The sequence below is a fragment of the Beta vulgaris genome, chromosome 9, assembly GCF_026745355.1.
Source record: "Beta vulgaris subsp. vulgaris cultivar EL10 chromosome 9, EL10.2, whole genome shotgun sequence".
Taxonomy (NCBI): Eukaryota; Viridiplantae; Streptophyta; class Magnoliopsida; order Caryophyllales; family Amaranthaceae; genus Beta; species Beta vulgaris.
The window spans coordinates 4,050,236-4,070,840 of NC_079210.1; the positions used below are offsets into that span (position 1 = coordinate 4,050,236).

Genomic DNA, 20,605 nt, shown 5'->3' on the forward strand with positions numbered 1-20,605 from the left:
AAAAAAACGAAACAAACACAAACATACAAACTGAAAAAAACGAAACAAATTAAACACAACTTACATAAGAGTTCAGAATGGGTGTTTTGGTGTTTAGTTTAGGTTTTAGTCTTTTAGAAAATCAATTTTTTTTTTTACAAAAAAGTTAAAATGTATATATTAAATACGTTTAGGATCTAAGGGTCGGGTTTGAGTCCAAAATATTAAGACCCGGACCCTAAAAAATTCACTGGACCCGAACCCGGACCCTTAGGGTCTGAAAATGTTGGACCCAGACCTTAAAATTAGGGTCCGGTCCAGCAGGGTTCGGGTAGGGTCCTGGACCCATGCCCATCCCTACCTCCGAGTTTCTGAACTAGAGGGTAGGTTGTTCCACCCACATATATAAGTTGACTACTCCCTTAATCTAATTAAAATCCATTTCCCGCTCTACTCTTACCAGATTTTACCTTCCAGCCCAGGTGATTTGAAAATCTTTATTAATACATTGTAATGTATAATCTTTAAGCTCTTATATATTGGAACTTTTACACAATAATTTGTATTTTAGACTTGGTGATACTAAGACACTGTTTTTTTTTTTTTTGTCTGAAAAGGTTAAAGGGGAAATTATGAATGACAGAATGAGGTGAATCATGAATGCACGTGAAGGCTCTGACACATAGAAAAAAACATGGATATGATCGTGATCGGAGAAGCGGCTTGTATTGGATGTATGAAGTGGATCGTGGCTAACGTGCGTGAGATTCTTAAAAAAACTAGACATAAGGAATTTGACGTCATATGTGAAATTAATAATTTAAGAAGTATTTCTTCATTATATTATATGAAACAACTCATATACCTCCAAACTTAAATGCCCTCAATTATTCTCCCTTCTTGAGTCATATATGGCATAATCAATACAAACTTAGGGGGCGTTTGGTTGGAGGGTTTCAAGAAAGGGAAAGGGAATTGAGTTCCTTGTCTCCCTTTGTGAGTGTTTGGTTAGTGTGTTTTTTCAAACCCTTTACCCCTTTTTCTTATTAGGATTACCCTCCTTTCCCTTAGATTGATTCTCCACCACCCCCAAGGTTTGGGATTACCCCATATCCCTCTACCATATTAATAATAATATAATATTATTATTATTATTATTTATTTTTATTATTATTATTTAATAATAATAATAATAATTTATTTATTATTATTATTATTTAATAATAATAATTACTATTATTATCATTATTATTATTTATCATTAATATTACTATTTATTATTATTCATTATTATTATTATTATATATTATTATTATTTATTATTATGATATTATTTATTATTATGATATTATGTATTATTATTATTATTATTATATATTATTATCAATTTAATTATTATAATTATTATTATAATTATTATTGAAATTATTTTATTAATATTTAATATTTAATATTTAATATTTAATATTTATTATTAATTATTTATTATTTATTATTTATTATTTATTATTTATTATTTATTATTTATTATTTATTATTTATTATTTATTATTTATTATTTATTATTTATTATTTATTATTTATTATTTATTATTTATTATTTATTATTTATTATTTATTATATATTATTATTATTATTATTATTTATTATTTATTATTTCTTATTTATTATTTATTATTTATTATTTATTATTTATTATTTATTATTTATTATTTATTATTTATTATTTACTCCCTCTGTTTTTTTTATCTTTCTCACTTGGAATCTTGACACTATTCATGCATAGAGAGAATCTTCTCAAATGTTCTCAATTTATAAGAAAAAACATAGCCATGCGGGGTCTTGTTTGATTCGTCTCAATTAGTACTTTATTCATATTTAATCGTTATAATTTTTACTAATATATAATGAAAGATATTTAAGTTTTAAAATGTGCATTGGAAGACGCGCACAGAAAAGTAGGAATGATAAAAAAAACAGAGGGAGTATTATTTATTATTTATTATTTATTATTTATTATTTATTATTTATTATTTATTATTTATTATTTATTATTTATTATTTATTATTTATTATTTATTATTTATTATTTATTATTATTATTTATTATTTATTATTTATTATTTATTATTTATTATTTATTATTTATTATTTATTATTTATTATTTATTATTTATTATTTATTACTTATTACTTATTATTTATTATTTATTATTAATTATTAATTATTTATTATTTATTATTCATTATTTATTATTTATTATTTATTATTTATTATTTGTTATTTATTATTTATTATTGTTTATTTATTATTGTTTATTTTTTTATTATATATTATTTATTATTGTTTATTTATTATTGATTATTTATTATTTATTATTGATTATTGATTATTTATTATTTATTATTTATTATTTATTATTTATTATTTATTATTTATTATTTATTATTTATTATTTATTATTTATTATTATTATTATTATTTATTATTTATTATTTATTATTTATTATTTATTATTTTTATTACTTATTATTTATTATTTATATTATTTATTATTTATTATTTATTATTTATTATTTATTATTTATTATTTATTATTTATTATTTATTATTTATTATTTATTATTTATTATTTATTATTTATTATTTATTATTTATTATTTATTATTTATTATTGTTTATTTATTATTGTTTATTTATTATTGTTTATTTTTTTTATTATTTATTATTTATTATTGTTTATTTATTATTGTTTATTTTTTTTATTATTTATTATTTATTATTGTTTATTTATTATTGATTATTTATTATTTGTTATTTATTTTTTATGATTTATTATTTATTATTGTTTATTTATTTTTTATTATTTATTATTTATTATTGTTTATTTATTATTGATTATTTATTATTTATTATTTATTATTTATTATTTATTATTTATTATTTATTATTTATTATTTATTATTTATTATTTATTATTTATTACTTGTTACTTGTTACTTGTTACTTGTTACTTGTTACTTGTTACTTGTTACTTGTTACTTGTTACTTGTTGTTTGTTATTTGTTATTTGTTATTTGTTATTTGTTATTTATCATTTATTATTTATGATTTATTATTCATTATTCATTATTCATTATTTATTATTTATTATTTTATTATTTATTATTTAATATTTTTATTTGTTATTATTATTATTAAATAATAATAATAATTTTCTATTTTATTTGATGTTCCTAACCAAACAACATTTTTAATCCAAGGGAAACTCTTTCCATTCCTCTTATAACCCTTTCTCATAACCTTTCCCTTTCCTCTCAACGAACCAAACGCCCCTTACAATATAAGTACTTTGTCAAAAGTAGTAATACCATTTCAATAGTCCGTCAGCAGCAGATATCGAGAAAAGCTTGAGAATTCAAAAGGGAAAAAAACCAAGTAAGTCACAAATGTGAAAGTTATACACAATAACAACAGTTTAAATCAAAATAAATTTGACATACACAACAAAGGTAAAAAAAATTGATACTGTATTGAATTTCAAGGATAAAATAGTTTGGGTCTTTTTTTCTTCACTTTCAATTTTAATGTGTGGGAATGAGATTAACAAGGTGTTATCACTTGTGAGAGACAAGGGACTGTAACCAACAAACTCCACTCTCCAATTTCTGGTTCATCAACATGATTTGCATTTAACTAATACACCATAATAGAACTAGGTACTGCAAATTGATACTATAAAAATGAAGAGCTAAAAAACAACCTAGCACAACCAACTGGTGATCAATATATACCGCAAAAACAAGGTTTTGAAGTCATGCATAGTTACAAGGGTAAACTTAAGGAACCATCTTTATAATTCTAAGGACATTTGACAGCCTACTTCTGAATATGTTAACAAATCACTTGACTCTATTTACTGAATCATAGACTGAGGCTATGTTCAGTTCACCTTATTTTTGCTTATTTCAGATCTAATCAGATCAGATGATCAAATCAGAAAAAATAAGTTCAGATCAGATCAGATCAGAAAAAATAAGTTCAGATCAGATCAGAAAAAATAAGTTCAGATCAGATCAGATAAGTTCAGATCAGAAAATTTCAGGTGAACTAAACATAGCCTGAATAGTTACAAGGGTAAACTGATCAACTTAAAAGCCTAATGATTAGAGAAATTAACAGTTGCAAGCCATTGCCTTCTGTCATCTGTATCAGATACCATATGAGAGGTGGTGGATAGATTACAGACTTTATTTTTTGACAAAGGCTGATATATTAAACAGTCTCCGACAATAATATCAAATTCCACATTTCGTCGCTTTTGGTAAACAAAAATAATTAAAGATGTGCAACATTAATGCAGATCCAGAAGAGGCAACTTCTTTGTTCGAAATTGAACTAATGAATAACTAACTGTATACATGTAAGCCTGCGATTTTGTAGAACTATGGAAGTATATAACTGCTTCTGGGTTTCGGAAAGAAAAACCATGAGCAAGAAAATGCTTATAAGCACTCACTGTTGAGTACCCACAAGGAAATAGTTCGAATGACAGTTGCTATTACTAAACCTGCATGATTTATGTCCGAAATGAACCGCATACCAATATCCAAGTTGAGTATCAATGAGCCTTGAAATGTAACCAGCTTTCCCGTGATCAATTAAGCCTTTATGAGCCATGAACCTGAAAAGGTCAAAAGACAAACATCAAATTTTGCACAAAGTGTCTAGCTTTCAAATTCTCCAGAGACAAATAAGGGAAAAAAATTGTACATCATTGCTGTAAAATTTGACCAATGTTAGAGATATTAAGCAGCTTCAAACTACATATGAGTCAGACCTCACGCACACAAAAACAGCAGCTATGCTGCAAATTTGGATGGGAAAATTTGGATGGCAAAATTGTTTACTTTGTATCATTCATTTCAGTTGTTCATACTGAAAGACAGGTAATAGACAGAGTACATATTTTTCTTTGTAGAAAGATTGACAAAGAGCAGATCTGAAGTGAACTATAAAGAACAAATATTAATAACTTAACATGGAATAATAATTAATAATCATAAAAGTGCTTCAATGAAAGCCTGGTTGCCATCCCATATAAGTAGAAGTATTAAAGTACAATTGAGGAGGATTACAATGAAAATGTTAGATCCAATCACGATATTTATTTTCTTACATCTTTGTCATTAATAGTAATCTTAGGGATGTGTTTGATGTAGGACCAATCCTCGCCAGTGGTATTTTGGCATCTCTCATGGAGGCGTTCTGAATTCAACAAGATTCGAAGATCCCTGAGAGAGGTGAGTTTAGACATCAAAGATGGCAAGGAATTCAATTCTTTGCAATACACAATCTTGAATTTTTTGAGAGCAGTCAAATGCTGTATCCAATTAGGCAGATCGATCAGCTGTGGAAGAAATTGTAAAGTTAAATAGTGGAGGGAGTGACGAAAGGATCGCCATGGCATGCTAATGCCATCACCATCTTCTTTCTCTTCTTCTTCTGATAGCTTCAGATTAGGGCATCTTTCTATGATTAAACTCTCCAAGGAAGTGAGATGCTCAAATCCTCCACATACACTCCTTAGATTGTCACAAAAACGTATTTCCAAGTAACGCAAGGAAGACGAGCAGCTACGCAGCACTTGCTCAACTTCTTCCAAACCCTCCAACTTCTTGTCCCCCCATATTACCATCCTTTCAACCTTCTGAAAAGACTCCATGGGGAGTGATTTCAGCCATCTCATGTTGTCCGTTGAAATATCTATTAATTTGGGAATGGGATCCAATACGAAAGGTGAAGATGAGGTACTAGGAGAGGGTAAATCCCTTTGTTTATCAATCTTTATTATTCTCAGTCTTTCGCTGAAACCATTAAAACATAAACTTACCAAACCGGGACACGACGGAATAGATTTTAGCTCCGGGCAGTCATTGATGTCCCATGACTTCAATCCTGAAAGACACAGCAATGATTTCATCTCCATGCTGCTGCTACAATCAAGCTGATGACCATCTGCTACCCATCCTTTCAGTTTTGGCAAACTATTAAACTCAATCCGTTCAAGGGAGGGAAGGACTGACAAGCCTTCTGCATTTGGCAGTACAGCTCGGGCCATATGTGATGCACTACTATTTTCAATTATGTACTCCAAATTAGGCAAGTCGAGAAGTCCAAGGACTTTCAGACGACACAGGTTTCCAAGACATGCCAGTTGCTTCAACTCCTCACAGCTAACAAGTTCTATATTAACAAGATTTTGCAGAGACTTTGCCCAACTTGGCATTCTGACACCATGGTATCCCCAAATTTGTAATATCTTGAGATTACAATGCGGCCGCATGTCTTCCATTAATGCATCTTCATTATCTATTAGCCTTCTGTCAACCTCTGTTACACTAAAAGAAAATTAATACGCTTAAGATGTTATTTGTCCTTCAGGTATCCTCCTTCCCTTTTAATATCTATCTTAGCATTTTTGGGGAGTTGGATACAGATGCCTAGACTACCTTTCAGATTCTTGAGAGCTTTTAAGTCTTCCAGATGATCAAACCACTGCTTACAATTTGAACTAGCTTCACGCAACACAAGCAATGGTAGGCTATGAAGGTTTGTTAACATACCCAACCCAGCAGGCATATAATTCAGATTGTTGCATACCTCAATATCTAGAACCCTAAGCTTAACCAGTTTGCTTATATGTTTTGGTAGCTCTTTCAATTTCTTGCAGCGATTCAAGTTTAAGGTCTCTAGATTATATAGTTTCTTAATTGACGTGGGAAGCACTTCTAATTCTTTATTACCTGAGAGATCTAAGTACCTTAAATGTAGCAGTTCACCTATTCTGCTTGGCAAGCTTTCAATGTTTGACCAACTCAGGTCCAATACCCTCATGCACGTGAAATTCGCTAGTAATTCCTCCAAATAGAGCTGGTCCATCCTGGGCCTCTCGGACTTATACAATTCTACCTGGACATACGAACGAATACGGGTCTTAGTGAAAATATTTCTTTTAGATTCACCTCTCTCAAGGACAAGATGCCGAACTTTTTTATGCATGTTTTCATTGATACAATCACTTATGCAAATCTCCTTTCCTGCTACCTTCTGAGCAATATCGTGCATCAAATCATGTATCTTACATGTATTAATCTCACCTAATTGATCTTTTGACACATCTTGGAAAAAACATCTACGCGACAAAATAGAAAAATACTCCTCCGCAACAACTTCTTTACTTTGATATTCATTTGATAAAACAATATAGCCTTGTGCCAACCACATACTAATCAACATTTCCTTCTGAATCACATAATCTTTAGGAAACAAAGCACAATAACTGAAGCAACATTGTAGAGGGGACTCCAGATTATTGTAGCTTAGCTTCAATATTGGCATTATGTCATCTTGGCATTCTCTTATGTTGGCTAAACCTATTTCCTGAATGGACAACCACTTACTCTTCTCTTGACCATACATAAGACTCCCTACTACTCTGAGAGCGAGAGGGACTCCAGCACACCCTTTAACAATCTCTTGCCCTATTTTAACCAAGTCATCATCATGATGACCTGATTGTTCCGATCCAAAGGCTACTTTTTTAAACAAATGCCAAGAATTCTCATTTGACAGTCCTTGCAGCTTATGCGAAATACCATCTCCTATAATTCTTGTAGTCTCCTGTGAACGTGTAGTTACTAGAACCCAACTTCCCATTCGGGCTCCTAACAAGTATTCCACCAATTTAAGCCAGTGATTGCGGTTCTCAGTCCATACATCATCTAAAACAAGCAAGCATTTGTCACTTGCTAGTTTCTCTCGAACCTGGCTTTGCACCCATTCTTTGGTGGATCCATCAGGCTGGTGACCAGTAACGGAAGCTAGGATCTTACGAAGAATCCCTTCGACATCCAACTGTTTCTGATCATGATCAGATACACAAGTCCACAGCCTCGACGGAAAGGCACTTAAGACCCTTGCATCGTTAAAAACAAGCTGAGCAAGAGCAGTTTTCCCCAACCCTCCTACGCCGACAACAGAAAGGAAAGAAACATTGCGTTCAACATTATTACTATCTAGCAAGACACCTACGATCTCGTCTACATCATCCTCCCTCCCAATAATATTATCCTCATAAACATAAGAACAAGTATCCTCTCTTCTCTTCCTAATAGGCTGAGAGTCAAGACTTAAGAAGCCAAACTTAGTATGATTACTAGCAATAGCATCAATCTCCTCCCTAATCTTCTTAACTTCATGAGACATATTATATGCAAAACTAAAAGGATTGTGACGAGAAAAGAAGCGAGACACTTGTTTAGAGACTTTACCATCTTCCATGACTTCCCTCTGCTTCTGTTCAGTGAGAGTGACAAACCTATCAAATAGATCATCAGCATTATAGATAGCATCTTTGAGCTCTTCAATCCATAACTGTGCTTCATTGGAGAGCTCTAGCTTGGTCTCTGCATCAAGAAGCACAGCCTTGACAGTAGAAACTGTACGTTGGAGGTCAGCAAGTTGAGATTCGTAGCCAAAGTAGGAGCATATTTCTTTCAGTTTTGAACATGCTGTAAATAGAGTTTCGACAACAGACATAGCTGATCCAATGTCCATTTTTGAGACAAAGTTGAAACAAAAGGGATCAAAGTTGTGAGGATTCAAGTATAGTGGGTGATTAATCAATGGTGACTACTAACTTGACTGCACACCACCTTTATACTAGTGATTTAGTGAGTTAGTGACAACGTAAAGTCAACCACGCCATTGGGGAACATAACAAGTGAGGCATCATAATTAATAATACATAATACTCCCTCCGTCCCAAAATATAGTTCCCATTTTCATATTGGGTGTCCCAAAATATAGTTCCCATTTCCATATTTAGTTTTACATTTTTCCGTAATTTGTCTATAAAAACCGTGTCCCATCATTTATTTGCTTCTTGAATTTTGTTTTTTCCTTTGTTTATTCAACCAAAATGTTAGAATTAATGATCTTTCACCAATTATTCTCCATTATCTCTCCTAAAATCATTTTTTCCCATACAACATTTATTGAAATAAACAAAAAAATCTTTATTATCGCTCTTATATTCTACTTGCATAAATTACCGTGAAAAAAGGGAAATGGGAACTATATTTTGGGACGGAGGGAGTACTACACAAGTGTTTATTAAAGGACAAAAATCTCTTTCCTATTGAAAATGTTCTTATTCTTATATAGAGTAGATAATTTTTATTCATGTTTTAATTAGTGATATATTAAATAATTTATATACATTTTGAATAATTTTAGGTAGGAGAAAGTTATTAGAAACAAAAGTAGGTTGTGAAAAAATATGATAAAATATATCAAATTTAGGCTCAATTTATAGATAATTTTTTTTATAGTTGTAATGTAATTTTTTTTTAAAAATTATAAGCTGATTTTATTTACTTTAAAACAAAAAAAAAAAACAATCTTGTAAAAAAAAAACAGCAACAATAAAGCAATATTGATACATGTGGCAACACCCCATTTGTTGTTATGGACACCATCCAAGGCATGGTTGGTCTAGAATTCCAGATCAACCAACTCCAAGGGCCAATTGCTCCAATGGTAAAGCTAAGTAAAGCTAGCTTTACTTTTTGCTAGACCAACCAAAACCAACCCCATTGCTCATGCTCTAAAGGTTGCCAACCCTCCTATTATTGAATTTTCATTGGTTAGGAATACATTAAAACATTATTTTTTATCTCTTCTCTCCTCATTTATTACATACATATTAATATTTTATTCTAATGTATCTAAGAGGGTTGACAACCCTAAGAGTTACTCAAACATTTTCCAATTAATAATACATAGAACTACACAAGTGTTTATTAAAGGACAAAAATCTCTAAACATGGGAACATTAAATAATAAGGGCAAGAGATTGCTCAAAGAGTAATGCCAGAATGTCATTAATTACTCCACATTTGGTCCAACGTGAATATGAGAATCAAATCAAAGCATATCCCTTGAATCAAGATCCTGTAATATTTTTTAAATGCAAGAAATATACACCTCAGTTTTAGAGGTAGACTAGTCGGTACTCACAATAGCTATAAAATATTAAACCAAGTAAAGAGTTAATGAAAAAAAAAATATTAAGACTCCTCAAAAGGAGATTATACATGATAAAATACTAATGGTTAGTCATATACGGATCGATTATCAAGGAAGATGAGTACATCTTATATATTGAGTAAACATAAATTAGATAGATGTTGCTTCTCTTAAATATCAAAGGAACAAAACAATCAAAATCAATTTCAGATTTCCAAGAACAATAATATATGAAATTGGACAAATACCAGGATGTGAAACACCACCACCGACACCAAAACACTGCCACCGGAGAAACGAAGCACAAAAGTCGGAAAACAGAGGAGCAGTGACGCCGGAACAACCCGAGGAACAGGATGGAGTAACCCGTGAAGGAAAATTTTTGGCATTCAAGGAAGATGGAAATTTGACAACAAAAATTCTCTTTAGAAATTAAAATTCACCTTTATCAAGGATGTTTTAATAAAGGATTCAAGTTAGCTCAAGTGAGTAAAGGTTAGGGGTTCGATATGAGGTATTTCCTTAACATGCTATACATGCCTTACCAATTAATGTGTTAGTGTTTTCTACAGGCTAGTAAGCTAGTAGCCTTGTAGAGTCAGCCCTTGGTTGATTTAATTTCCTAATAAAATAAATAAATAAAAATGTTTTACTCAAGTTTAATATACAATTAACCTAATGAAACCTGCTTAAAGTTTGGGCTATTGCAAACCCGCTACTTCTTTGACTGCATGGCGGAGAACATAAGCTTATATGCTTGCAAGATGGCTAGAAAGTAGAAACCAAAGATGTGTTAAGCACTTGATACGATTAAGGTTCCCGAATGGGTGTTGATACTCTAACCGATGGCTGCTCCATATTTGTGGTTTCTTCTTTTATTTATCAAGCTGGTAAGGATGACTTGGGGGAGAGCGTCGAACCATAATGACATGACTTAGGTTTTTGGGTGGTAGGACTAGAGATGGCATTATCCTATCCACTAACCGCTCCATCCTGTATAAATAAAAGGGTGGAAAACCGTAATAAACGGATGAAGACCGGGTGACGGATGAACCTGGTGACGGATGCGGGTAGGATGCGGGTGACCATTTCTCACCCATCACCCGATCCACCACCTGTTTAAGCACCCGACCCATTATCCATCCGTTTAATTTTTTTTGTTCAAACTCGTATTTTTGAAACTCGTATTGTTGAAGTATTGTTGTCGAGACTTTATTATTGTGAAAACGACTTCTTAAAACTTGTATAGTGCGACGTCACCTTTTCTTTATGCTAAAAACATCGGCATATTCATTTATGATTTCGGAAAGTTTAGGTGGAAATTGAGTACATTATTTTTTTAATAGTTATAATCTAAATTTGATATTTAGATTTTTCATCCGTTAATCACCCGACCCACCCGAATCACCCGGTTGTGATGGATGGATGGATTTCGGGTGATGGGTAAATCGGGTGACGGATGGATGGATGGATTTCGGGTGATGAGTAAAGCGGGTGACGGATGGATGAGAGTCAATCTAACCGGGTGATGGATGCGGGTGATGGCTCACCCGACCTAAATCCCACCCATTGCCATCCCTAGGTAGGACTCACATATATGGATGTCATTCAGGTCAATTGTTCGGATTTGGACAGGTCTAACAAGAAGTGGACGTGGAATCACCCCAGACCCCTTGGATCCATTTGAATTTTACCCAGACCAGTTGGTTCTAGCGGGTCCTGGATTCAAAATGGGTCCTTAATTTTTATTACTACTAGTCTTCTATGCACGTGATGCATGCGTCGATGGTTTGGGTTTGTTATTAATAAATTTTATCTATATATAATCTTAGAAGTGTGATTTATAATTATTGTTGTACAAACTAATGTAAAGTGATTAGAATTTGTAATGAACATTTAGATATAAGGTCTTGTAATCAATTTAAATTTGTAATTTTTTTTTAATTAAATAACCATTTTTCTAATTGTGTCAAGTTACTTTATTAATGCTTATTTAATTTAATTTATCATTAGAATTTTGATCTCATCTTTAAATTAGGAAATGATATATTGTAGAAGATTTGAATATCCAATTATATATTAAACTAAGGACATAAAAGACTTTCTAAAAGGGGACACCGTAGCCCCCTTGGCTTATATAGTAAAGATCAATATCCTTTAATATGTATGTTTTTTCCGCCAAATATTTAACCATATAACAATATTAGTGCTAAGCTCGACTATTAACTACTTATTGAACAATAAAGTAATAAACTTATAACTCAAGAAAATATTCTATAAATCTATTTCTATTCAAAAGTTTAGTGCACAAAACTATTGAAAATACACGATACTATACAAGATTCTTACATTATTATCATATACTTTATTATGTAACAATAATATTTAAAAACTTCATTTGTATAATCTTCTCCATTTCATCATTACTTATTTGTGAGCATGTAAAAATGTGTAATTTCAACATTTTTTCGCAAATTATAAATGTGTACATAGGTCAGACTTGGGGCGAGTTTGAATCTGAAAAACTTGGACCCACACGCTTTAAAATGGTGCGGATCCAACAAGGACTTGATCGGTTCTTGGACCCACAACCATCCCGAGTGTTTCTGAAAGAATGACACCATATGTTGACTGAGTCTTCATGCAACTTAAGGACGTAGATGCATTGCGGAATAGGATTTCATTTTCGTGAGGTCATACGTCCAACATAGTTGAAACAAAAGTAACTTGATTTCCAGTTTCTACTCGCAAGAACTAATGTTTGTATATGGGGCTGTATTAAGGCCTAAGGTACTTGATTTCTAGATTTTGCTCGAAAAAGAGCAATCTCTAACCATATGATTGGTGGATTCTGGTGAAGAGTTACAAAATTTGCAAGTGTCTGAAATTGTTATCTTTCTCTTGAGGATGTTTTCTGAAGAAGGTGTGACATTGCGAAGAAGTCTTCAATTTAATTTGAACTCCCTCTGTTATCTTAGTTTAGCACCTTAGGTGTGGTTATAATGTTTTTCATTGAAATTTTTAAACTTAATTTGAATGAATTGATGTTGAGTTCATGATTAGTTGTTTGTAGTTGTTCTTTATTATGTAATTTCGAGCTTCTGAATGTTGTTAGTTATTCATAAATGCTTACTAGATGACACACATTTGTTTGGTTTTCCATGATTTGGAACCCTTATTTTAATAACTTGATCATGTTGTTGTGAGACTCATCATGAAACTAATCATACTTTACATGTTGAAAATGTGGTGGGATTTGATAGTTGGTAGAATTTTTAAAAAATGCTTATTTTTCTTGTTGAGCTTAGGGATTGACTTAATTTTGGTTAGTTAATTTGGTGATTGCTTTTGATTGACTTAGTTTTTTTGGGGGAATATGATTTACACCAAGGATATCATTGTTTAAGCTCTAATGTTTTTCGCTTAATCTAACTGAAACTTTGCTGTTATTGGCTATAATGTCATACTCTTCTTTGATTGCAATTAGATATGAAAGTCTTCAATCTTTGCTGTTATGATTGAATTTTGTGAGTAAACTGCATTATTCAGGTGGGTGATTTTTCAGATGACAACCGATCAGGTATCGATCGTTCACTGCATCCTATAAGTGCCATTCGGAATCGTAAGATGCAGATAATTGGGCTTACTTGTCGGGTGGGTAGTGCACGTCTGGGAGTGCTGAGATCATCCATGATTTGATTGAGGGGAGGAGGATCAATTTTTGTTATAGGACCTCCTGGAGTTGGCAAAACCACCTTGATCAGGTAGTTCCTTTTTTAAATGTTTCTATGGTTTGTGACACGTTATCAGAATTACTTATTGTGTAATATCAAAATTACTTATGCGACATAAATGGTTAGAGGTATGAATGTTCTGCTTAGAAATCGAAAGCTTCCTCTGCCTTGGTTTATCTTTGGAAGTCATACCCTCCTACTGTGCGTGGTATGTGATTGCAATTTGTTTGCATAAATACAATAATGTAATGGATCATGTAACTATCATTTATATGTGATGAAATTGTACTACTTGTAGGTCATTTTGTCTACAAATGCCAAACATAATATTGTAAGAAATTTTTCTTACAGAGAGATTGCAAGAATGCTGGCAGATGAGCACAACAAACGGGTGGTAATTGTCGACACATCAAATGAGATTGGAGGTGATGGTGATATCCTACATTCGGGTATAGGTTGTGCAAGGAAATATGTAATACCGTACTTGCATCAGTTTTCCATGTTTTAGATACTAGAAGCTGATTTACTGCAAGTAATAGATGCTAATTTGGTAATGGGACTTGAGGATGTAATAGATGCTACAGATGATATTGGAACAGCAGATGCAATCGTAGCCCAGTTCAGAAACGAAGCTGAACCCATGGATCCATGGTGTCGCCAAATTTCACCAAATTCGTATATTATTTGTTATGAAGGTAGTTTTTTTTATTTGACCACTAATGTAACCAAAATCTGGGTTTCCAGCAATTTATCTTAAAAGCTCCTCATTGCACCACTGCAGTCAAATACCACGGCAGAAATGGTGAAGGCAATTCGCATGATGCACCTCAAAGGAAACCCGCGTTGGAACAACTTGATGCTTTAGAGGTACTTCCATTTCTTTCAAAAATCAAAATCTTTCAATGAATTTGGGATCTAGTTTGATTGTTTGACTATTGCGCAGAGGAGATTTTGGTAGACTTGTATATTTCAGATAATAAAATCTAGGTGTCTTATGTGCCCAATAGAATAGTTTCTTCAGGCTTTTGGTAAGTTTCACTATTGAGTATCTTTGTTGCTACTCAATGATTTCTGGATATTTAGTTTCTTCAGGCTTTTGGTAAGTTTCACTATTGAGTGAAGATAAAAGGATTAAATTGTACTGAGAAGAGTGTACATATTAAACGTTTACGCCCTCAGGAAAGTACATCTACAACCCATATTGGCAGTCAGGTACTACAATCAGCTCCTCCGAGTTTCTGAACTAGAGGATAGGTTGTTCCACCCACATATATAAGTTGACTACTTCCTTAATCTAATTAAAATCCTCCAGCTCAGATGATTTGAAAATCTTTATTGTTACATTATTGAGTATAATCTTTAAGCTCTTATAGGAACTTTTACTCAACAAGTTCTTATAAGGAATTTGACGTCATATGTGAAATTTATAATTTGAGAAGTATTTCTTCATCATATTTATATGAAAAAACTCATATAAATGCCCTCGATTATTCTCCCTTCTTGAGTCATATACGGCAATAATCAATATAAACTTACAATATAAGTACTTTGTCAAAAGTAGTAATACCATTTCAATAGTCAGTCAGCAGCAGATATCGAGAAAAACTTGAGAATTCAGAAGGAAAAAAAACCAAGTCAGTCACAAATGTGAAAGTGATACACAATAACAACTTAAACCCGAAATAAATTTGTACACAACAAAAGTAAAAAAAGATAGATATTGTATTGAATTTCAAGGATAAAATAGTGTGGGTCTTTTTTTCTTCACTTTCAATTTTAATGTGTGGGAATGAGATTAACAAGGTGTTATGACTTATGAGAGATAAGGGAGTGTAACCAACAAACTCCACTCTCCAATTATGTAGAGTTATGGCATCTGCTGCTTTACAAGTTATAGATTTATGGCTATCAAAGTGGAGTATAAGGAATCAATTTTTCTGGTTCATCAACATGATTTGCATCTAACTAATACACCATAACATAATTAGGTACTGCAAATTGATACTATAAAAATGAAGAGCTAAAAAAGAATAACACCTAATCAATGACTGGCAGCCTAGACAAGGTTTTGAAGTCATGCATAGAGAAGTGAACATGTATATTCAGGAGAGGGTAAAAAATGTTTCATTTTTGTCAAATCACTGTCAAATTATGTAAAATTTAAGGAACCATATTTATAATTTTAAGGACATTTGACAGTCTACTTCTGAATATGTTAACAAATCAGTTGACTCTATTTACTGAATCATAGCCTGAATAGTTACAAGGGTAAACTGATCAACTTAAAAGCGCAAGGATTAGACAAATTAACAGTTGCAAGCCATTGCCTTCTGTCATCTGTATCAGATACCATATGAGAGGTGGTGAATAGATTACAGACTTTGTTTTTTGACAAAGGCTGATAGATTAAACAGTCTCCGGTAATAATATCAAATGTCTGCATTTCGTCGCAATTAGTAAACATGAGAAATAAAGAGGGGCAACATTAATTACATAAACAAATCTAGATGACACAACTTCTTTGTTCGAAATTGAACTAGTAAATAAAACTGTATTGTATAGATGTGAACCCGTGATTTTGTAGAACTATGCAAAGTATATAACTGCTTCTGGGTTAGCTAGAAAACCATTAGCAGGAAAATGCTTATAAACACTCACTATTAAGTACCCAAAAGAAATGGTTTGAATGATGATTGGTGTAACTAAACCTCCATAATCTATATCCGAGATGAACCGCATACCAATATCTGAGTCGAGTATCACATATGGGTACTTGAGGTAAAATTAAGAGGAGGAATAACATCAATGAGCCTTGAACTGAGACCAACTTTCCCATGATCAATTAAGTCTTTATGAGCCATGAACCTGAAAAGGTGAAAAGATAAACAACACATTTTGCACAAAGTGTCTAGATTTCAAGTTCTCCAGAGACAAATAAGGAAAAAAAAATTGTACATCGTTGCTGAATGAGTTACTTGATGTTGCTGTAAACTTGACCAATCTTAGAGATATTAAGCAGCTTCAAACTACATATGAGTCAGACCTCACACAAAAAGAACAGCAGCTAAGCTGCAAATTTGGATGGGAAATTTGTATCATTCACTTCAGTAGTTTATACTCAAAGACAAGGTAACAAACTACATAATTTTCTTAGTAGAAAGTTTGACAAAGAGCATATCTGAAGTGAACTATGCACAACAAATATCAATAACTTAATATGTAATAATAATCAGAATTATCCTTAAATGAAAGCGAGGTTGCCATCCCATATAAGTTGAGAAGATACAAATTAGATACATAATAATTACAATGTAGGAGGATTACAATGAAAATACAAGAGTTAATCAGGATATTTGTTTTCTTACATTTTTCCAATCAATAATAATCAGAGGGATGTGTTTGATGTAGGACCAATCCTCGCCAGTGGTATTTTGGCATCTCTCATGGAGGCGTTTTGAATTCACCAACATTCGAAGATCAGTGAGAGAGGTGAGTTTGGACATCCAAGATGGCAATGAATTCAATTCTTTGCAATTCACAATCATGAAGTTATCGAGCGCAGTCAGGTGTTGTATCCAATTAGGCAGATCCATCAGTTGTGGAAGATCTTTGAAATACAACAAGTGGAGGGAGTGACGAAATGATCGCCATGGTATGCTAATGACGTCACCATCTTCTTTCTCTTCTTCTTCTGATAACTTCAGATTAGGGCATCCAACTATCTTTAAACTCTCCAAGGAAGTGAGATGCTCTAATCCTCCACATACACTACTTAGATTGTCACAACAACTAATGTGCAAGCCACGCAAGGAAGACGAGCAGCTACGCAGCACTTGCTCAACTTCTCCCAAACCCTCCAACTTCTTGTCCTCCTTTATTGACATACTTTCAACCTTCTGAAAAGACTCCATGGGGAGTGATTTCAGCCATGTCATGTTGTCTGTTGTAACCTTTCTTAATTTGGGAATGGTAGTAGGAGAGGGTAAATCCCTTTGCCCATCCATCTTTATTATTCTGAGTCTTTCGCTGAAACCTTTAAAAGATAAACGTACCAAACCGGGACACGACGGAATAAATTTTAGCTCCCGGCAATTATTGATTTTCCATGACTTTAATCCTGAAAGACACAGTAATTGCAATGATTCCATCTCCATGCTGCTGCTACAATCAAGCTGATGACCATCTGCTACCCATCCTTTCAGTTTTGGCAAATCATAAAAATCAATCCGTTCAAGGGAGGGAAGGACTGACAAGCCTTCTGCATTTGGCAGTACAGCTCGGGCCAAATGTGATGCACTACAATTTTCAATTATGTACTCCAAATTAGGCAACACAAGAAGTCTAAGGACTTTCAGATGACGCATGTTTCCAAGACATGCCAGGTGCTTCAACTCCCGACACTCAGAAAGTTTTAAGTCAACAAGATTTTGCAGTGACTTTGCCCAACTTGGCATTCTGACACCATGGTATCGCCACATATATAATATCTTGAGATTACAATGCGGCTGCATGTCTTCCATTAATGCTTCTTCATTATCTTTTAGCCTTCCGTCAACCCCTGTTACACGGAAAGTAAAATAAGCACACTTAAGATGTTCCTTGTCCTTCAGGTATCCACCTTCCCTTTTACTATCTATCTGAGCATTTTTGGGGAATTGGATTCTAAAGTGTAGACTACCATTCAGCTTCTTGAGAGCTTTTAAGTCTTCCAAATGATCAAACCACTGCTTACAATTTGAACTAGCTTCACGCAACACAAACTCTGGTAGGCTATGAAGGTTGGTTAACATACCCAACCCAGCAGGCATATAATTCATATTATGACATCCCGTAATATCTAGAACCCTAAGCTTAACCAGTTTGCTTATATGTTTTGGGAGCTCTTTCAATTTCTCGCAGTAAGTCAAGCTTAAGGTCTCCAGATTATACAATTTTTTAATTGACGTGGGAAGCACTTCTAATTCCATATTACCTGAGAGATCTAAGTACCTTAAATGTAGCAGTTCGCCTATTCTGCTTGGCAAGCTTTTAATGTTTGACCTACTCAGGTCCAATACCCTTATGCACGTGAAATTCGATATCAATGCTTCCAAATAGAGCTGATCCATCATGGGCCTGTTGAACCTCCATCCAACCTGGAGATACGAACGAATATGGGTCTTAGTAAAAATATTTCTTTTAGATTCACTTCTCTTAAGGACTAGATGCCGAACTTTTTTATGCATGTTTTCGTTGATACAATCACTTACGCAAATCTCCTTTCCTGCTACCTTCTGAGCAATATCGTGCATCAAATCATGTATCTTACATGTACTAATCTCACCTAATTCATCTTTTGACACATCTTGGAAAAAACATCTGCGCAACAAAATAGAAAAATACTCCTTCGCAACAACTTCTTTGCAGCTTTGATGTTCATCTGATAAAACAATGTAGCCTTGTGCCAACCACATGCTAATCAACATTTCCTTCTCAATACGAAAATCTTTAGGAAACAAAGAACAATAACTGAAGCAACTCTGTAGAGGGGACTCCAGATTATTGTAGCTTAGCTTCAATATAGGCATTATGTCATCTTGGCATTCTCTTACGTTGGCTAACCCTATCTCCTGAACCGATAGCCACTTACTATTCTCTTGCCCATACAGAAGACTCCCTACTACTCTCAAAGCGAGAGGGACTCCAGCACACCCTTTAGCAATCTCTTGCCCCATTTTAACCAAATCATCATCATGATGGCCTGATTGTTCCGATCCAAAGGCTACTTTTTTAAACAAACGCCAAGAATTCTCATTTGACAGTCCTTGCAGCTTATGCGAAAAAACATCTCCTATAATTCTTGCAGTCTCCTGTGAACGTGTAGTTACTAAAACCCAACTTTGCATTTGAGCTCCTAACAAGAACTGGACCAAATTAAGCCAGTGATTGCGGTTCTCGGTCCAAACATCATCTAAAACAAGCAAGCATTTGTTGCTCGCTAGTTTCTCTCGAACCTGGCTTTGCACCCATTCCTTGGTGGATCCATCAGGCTGGTGACCAGTAATCGAAGCTAGAATCTTACGAAGAATCCCTTCGACATCTAACTGCTTCTGATCATGATCAGATACACAAGTCCATAACCTCAATGGAAAGGCACCTAAGACCCTTGCATCATTAAACACAAGCTGAGCAAGAGCTGTTTTCCCCAACCCTCCTACGCCGACAACAGAAAGGAAAGAAACATTGCGTTCAACATTATTACTATCTAGCAAGACACCTACGATCTCGTCTACATCATTCTCCCTCCCAATAATATTATCCTCATAAACATAAGAACAAGTATCCTCCCTTCTCTTCTTCATAGGTTGAGAGTCAAGACTTAAGAAGCCAAACTTAGTATGATTGATGGCAATAGCATCAATCTCCTCCCTAATCTTCTTAACCTCTTGAGACATATTGTATGCAAAACTAAAAGGATTATGACGAGAAAAGAAGCGACGAACCTTCTTAGAGGCTTTACCACCCTCCATGACATGCCTCTGCTTTTGCTCAGTGAGAGTGACGAACTTATCGAATAGATCATCAGCATTATAGATAGCATCCTTGAGTTCTTCAATCCACAACTGTGCTTCATTGGAGAGCTCTAGCTTGGTCTCTGCATCAAGAAGCACAGCCTTGACAGTGGAAACTGTACGTTGGAGGTCAGCAAGTTGAGATTCGTAGCCAAAGTAGGAGCATATTTCTTTAAGTTCTGAACATGCTGTAAATAGAGTTTGGACAACAGACATAGCTGATCCAATGTCCATTTTTGAGACAAAG

The 20,605-nt window shown here is 33.3% G+C and overlaps 2 protein-coding genes across 3 annotated transcripts; both read right to left on the bottom strand.

Annotated features, from left to right (window-relative positions):
* Positions 1-2,839: 2,839 nt before the first annotated feature.
* Positions 2,840-11,013, bottom strand: LOC125493204 (putative disease resistance protein RGA3). Of its 2 annotated transcripts, XM_048636298.2 has the most exons (3): positions 10,322-11,013; positions 4,755-8,482; positions 2,840-4,665 (listed from the first exon to the last, which is right to left on the bottom strand). In XM_048636298.2, exon 2 carries the CDS (start codon positions 8,322-8,324, stop codon positions 6,411-6,413), a length of 1,914 nt encoding a protein of 637 aa, XP_048492255.1. In that variant the 5' UTR covers positions 8,325-8,482; positions 10,322-11,013; the 3' UTR covers positions 2,840-4,665; positions 4,755-6,410. The 2 variants fall into 2 exon arrangements, with proteins under 2 accessions (XP_048492255.1, XP_048492254.1); XM_048636297.2 differs by lacking the exon at positions 10,322-11,013 and having other exon boundaries at positions 2,841-4,665; positions 4,755-10,311.
* A 5,553-nt stretch (positions 11,014-16,566) lies between these two features.
* Positions 16,567-20,592, bottom strand: LOC130590050 (putative disease resistance protein RGA1). The gene is made up of 3 exons (XM_057391935.1): positions 17,276-20,592; positions 16,783-16,833; positions 16,567-16,672 (listed from the first exon to the last, which is right to left on the bottom strand). Exons 1-3 carry the CDS (start codon positions 20,590-20,592, stop codon positions 16,567-16,569), a joined length of 3,474 nt encoding a protein of 1,157 aa, XP_057247918.1.
* Between the last annotated feature and the right edge of the window lie 13 nt (positions 20,593-20,605).

Excerpts from the sequence above, each read along its gene's own strand:
- LOC125493204 (XM_048636297.2), bottom strand. The coding sequence starts at position 8,600 with ATGGACATTGGATCAGCTATGTCTGTTGTCGAAACTCTATTTACAGCA.
- LOC130590050 (XM_057391935.1), bottom strand. The coding sequence starts at position 20,592 with ATGGACATTGGATCAGCTATGTCTGTTGTCCAAACTCTATTTACAGCA. Across the intron at positions 16,834-17,275 it reads TCTCTCACTGATCTTCGAAT|TTTGAAGCTGCTTAATATCT; the intron begins GTTGGTGAATTC and ends ACTCATATGTAG. Across the intron at positions 16,673-16,782 it reads CAAGTTTACAGCAACATCAA|GTTCATGGCTCATAAAGACT; the intron begins GTAACTCATTCA and ends TCACCTTTTCAG.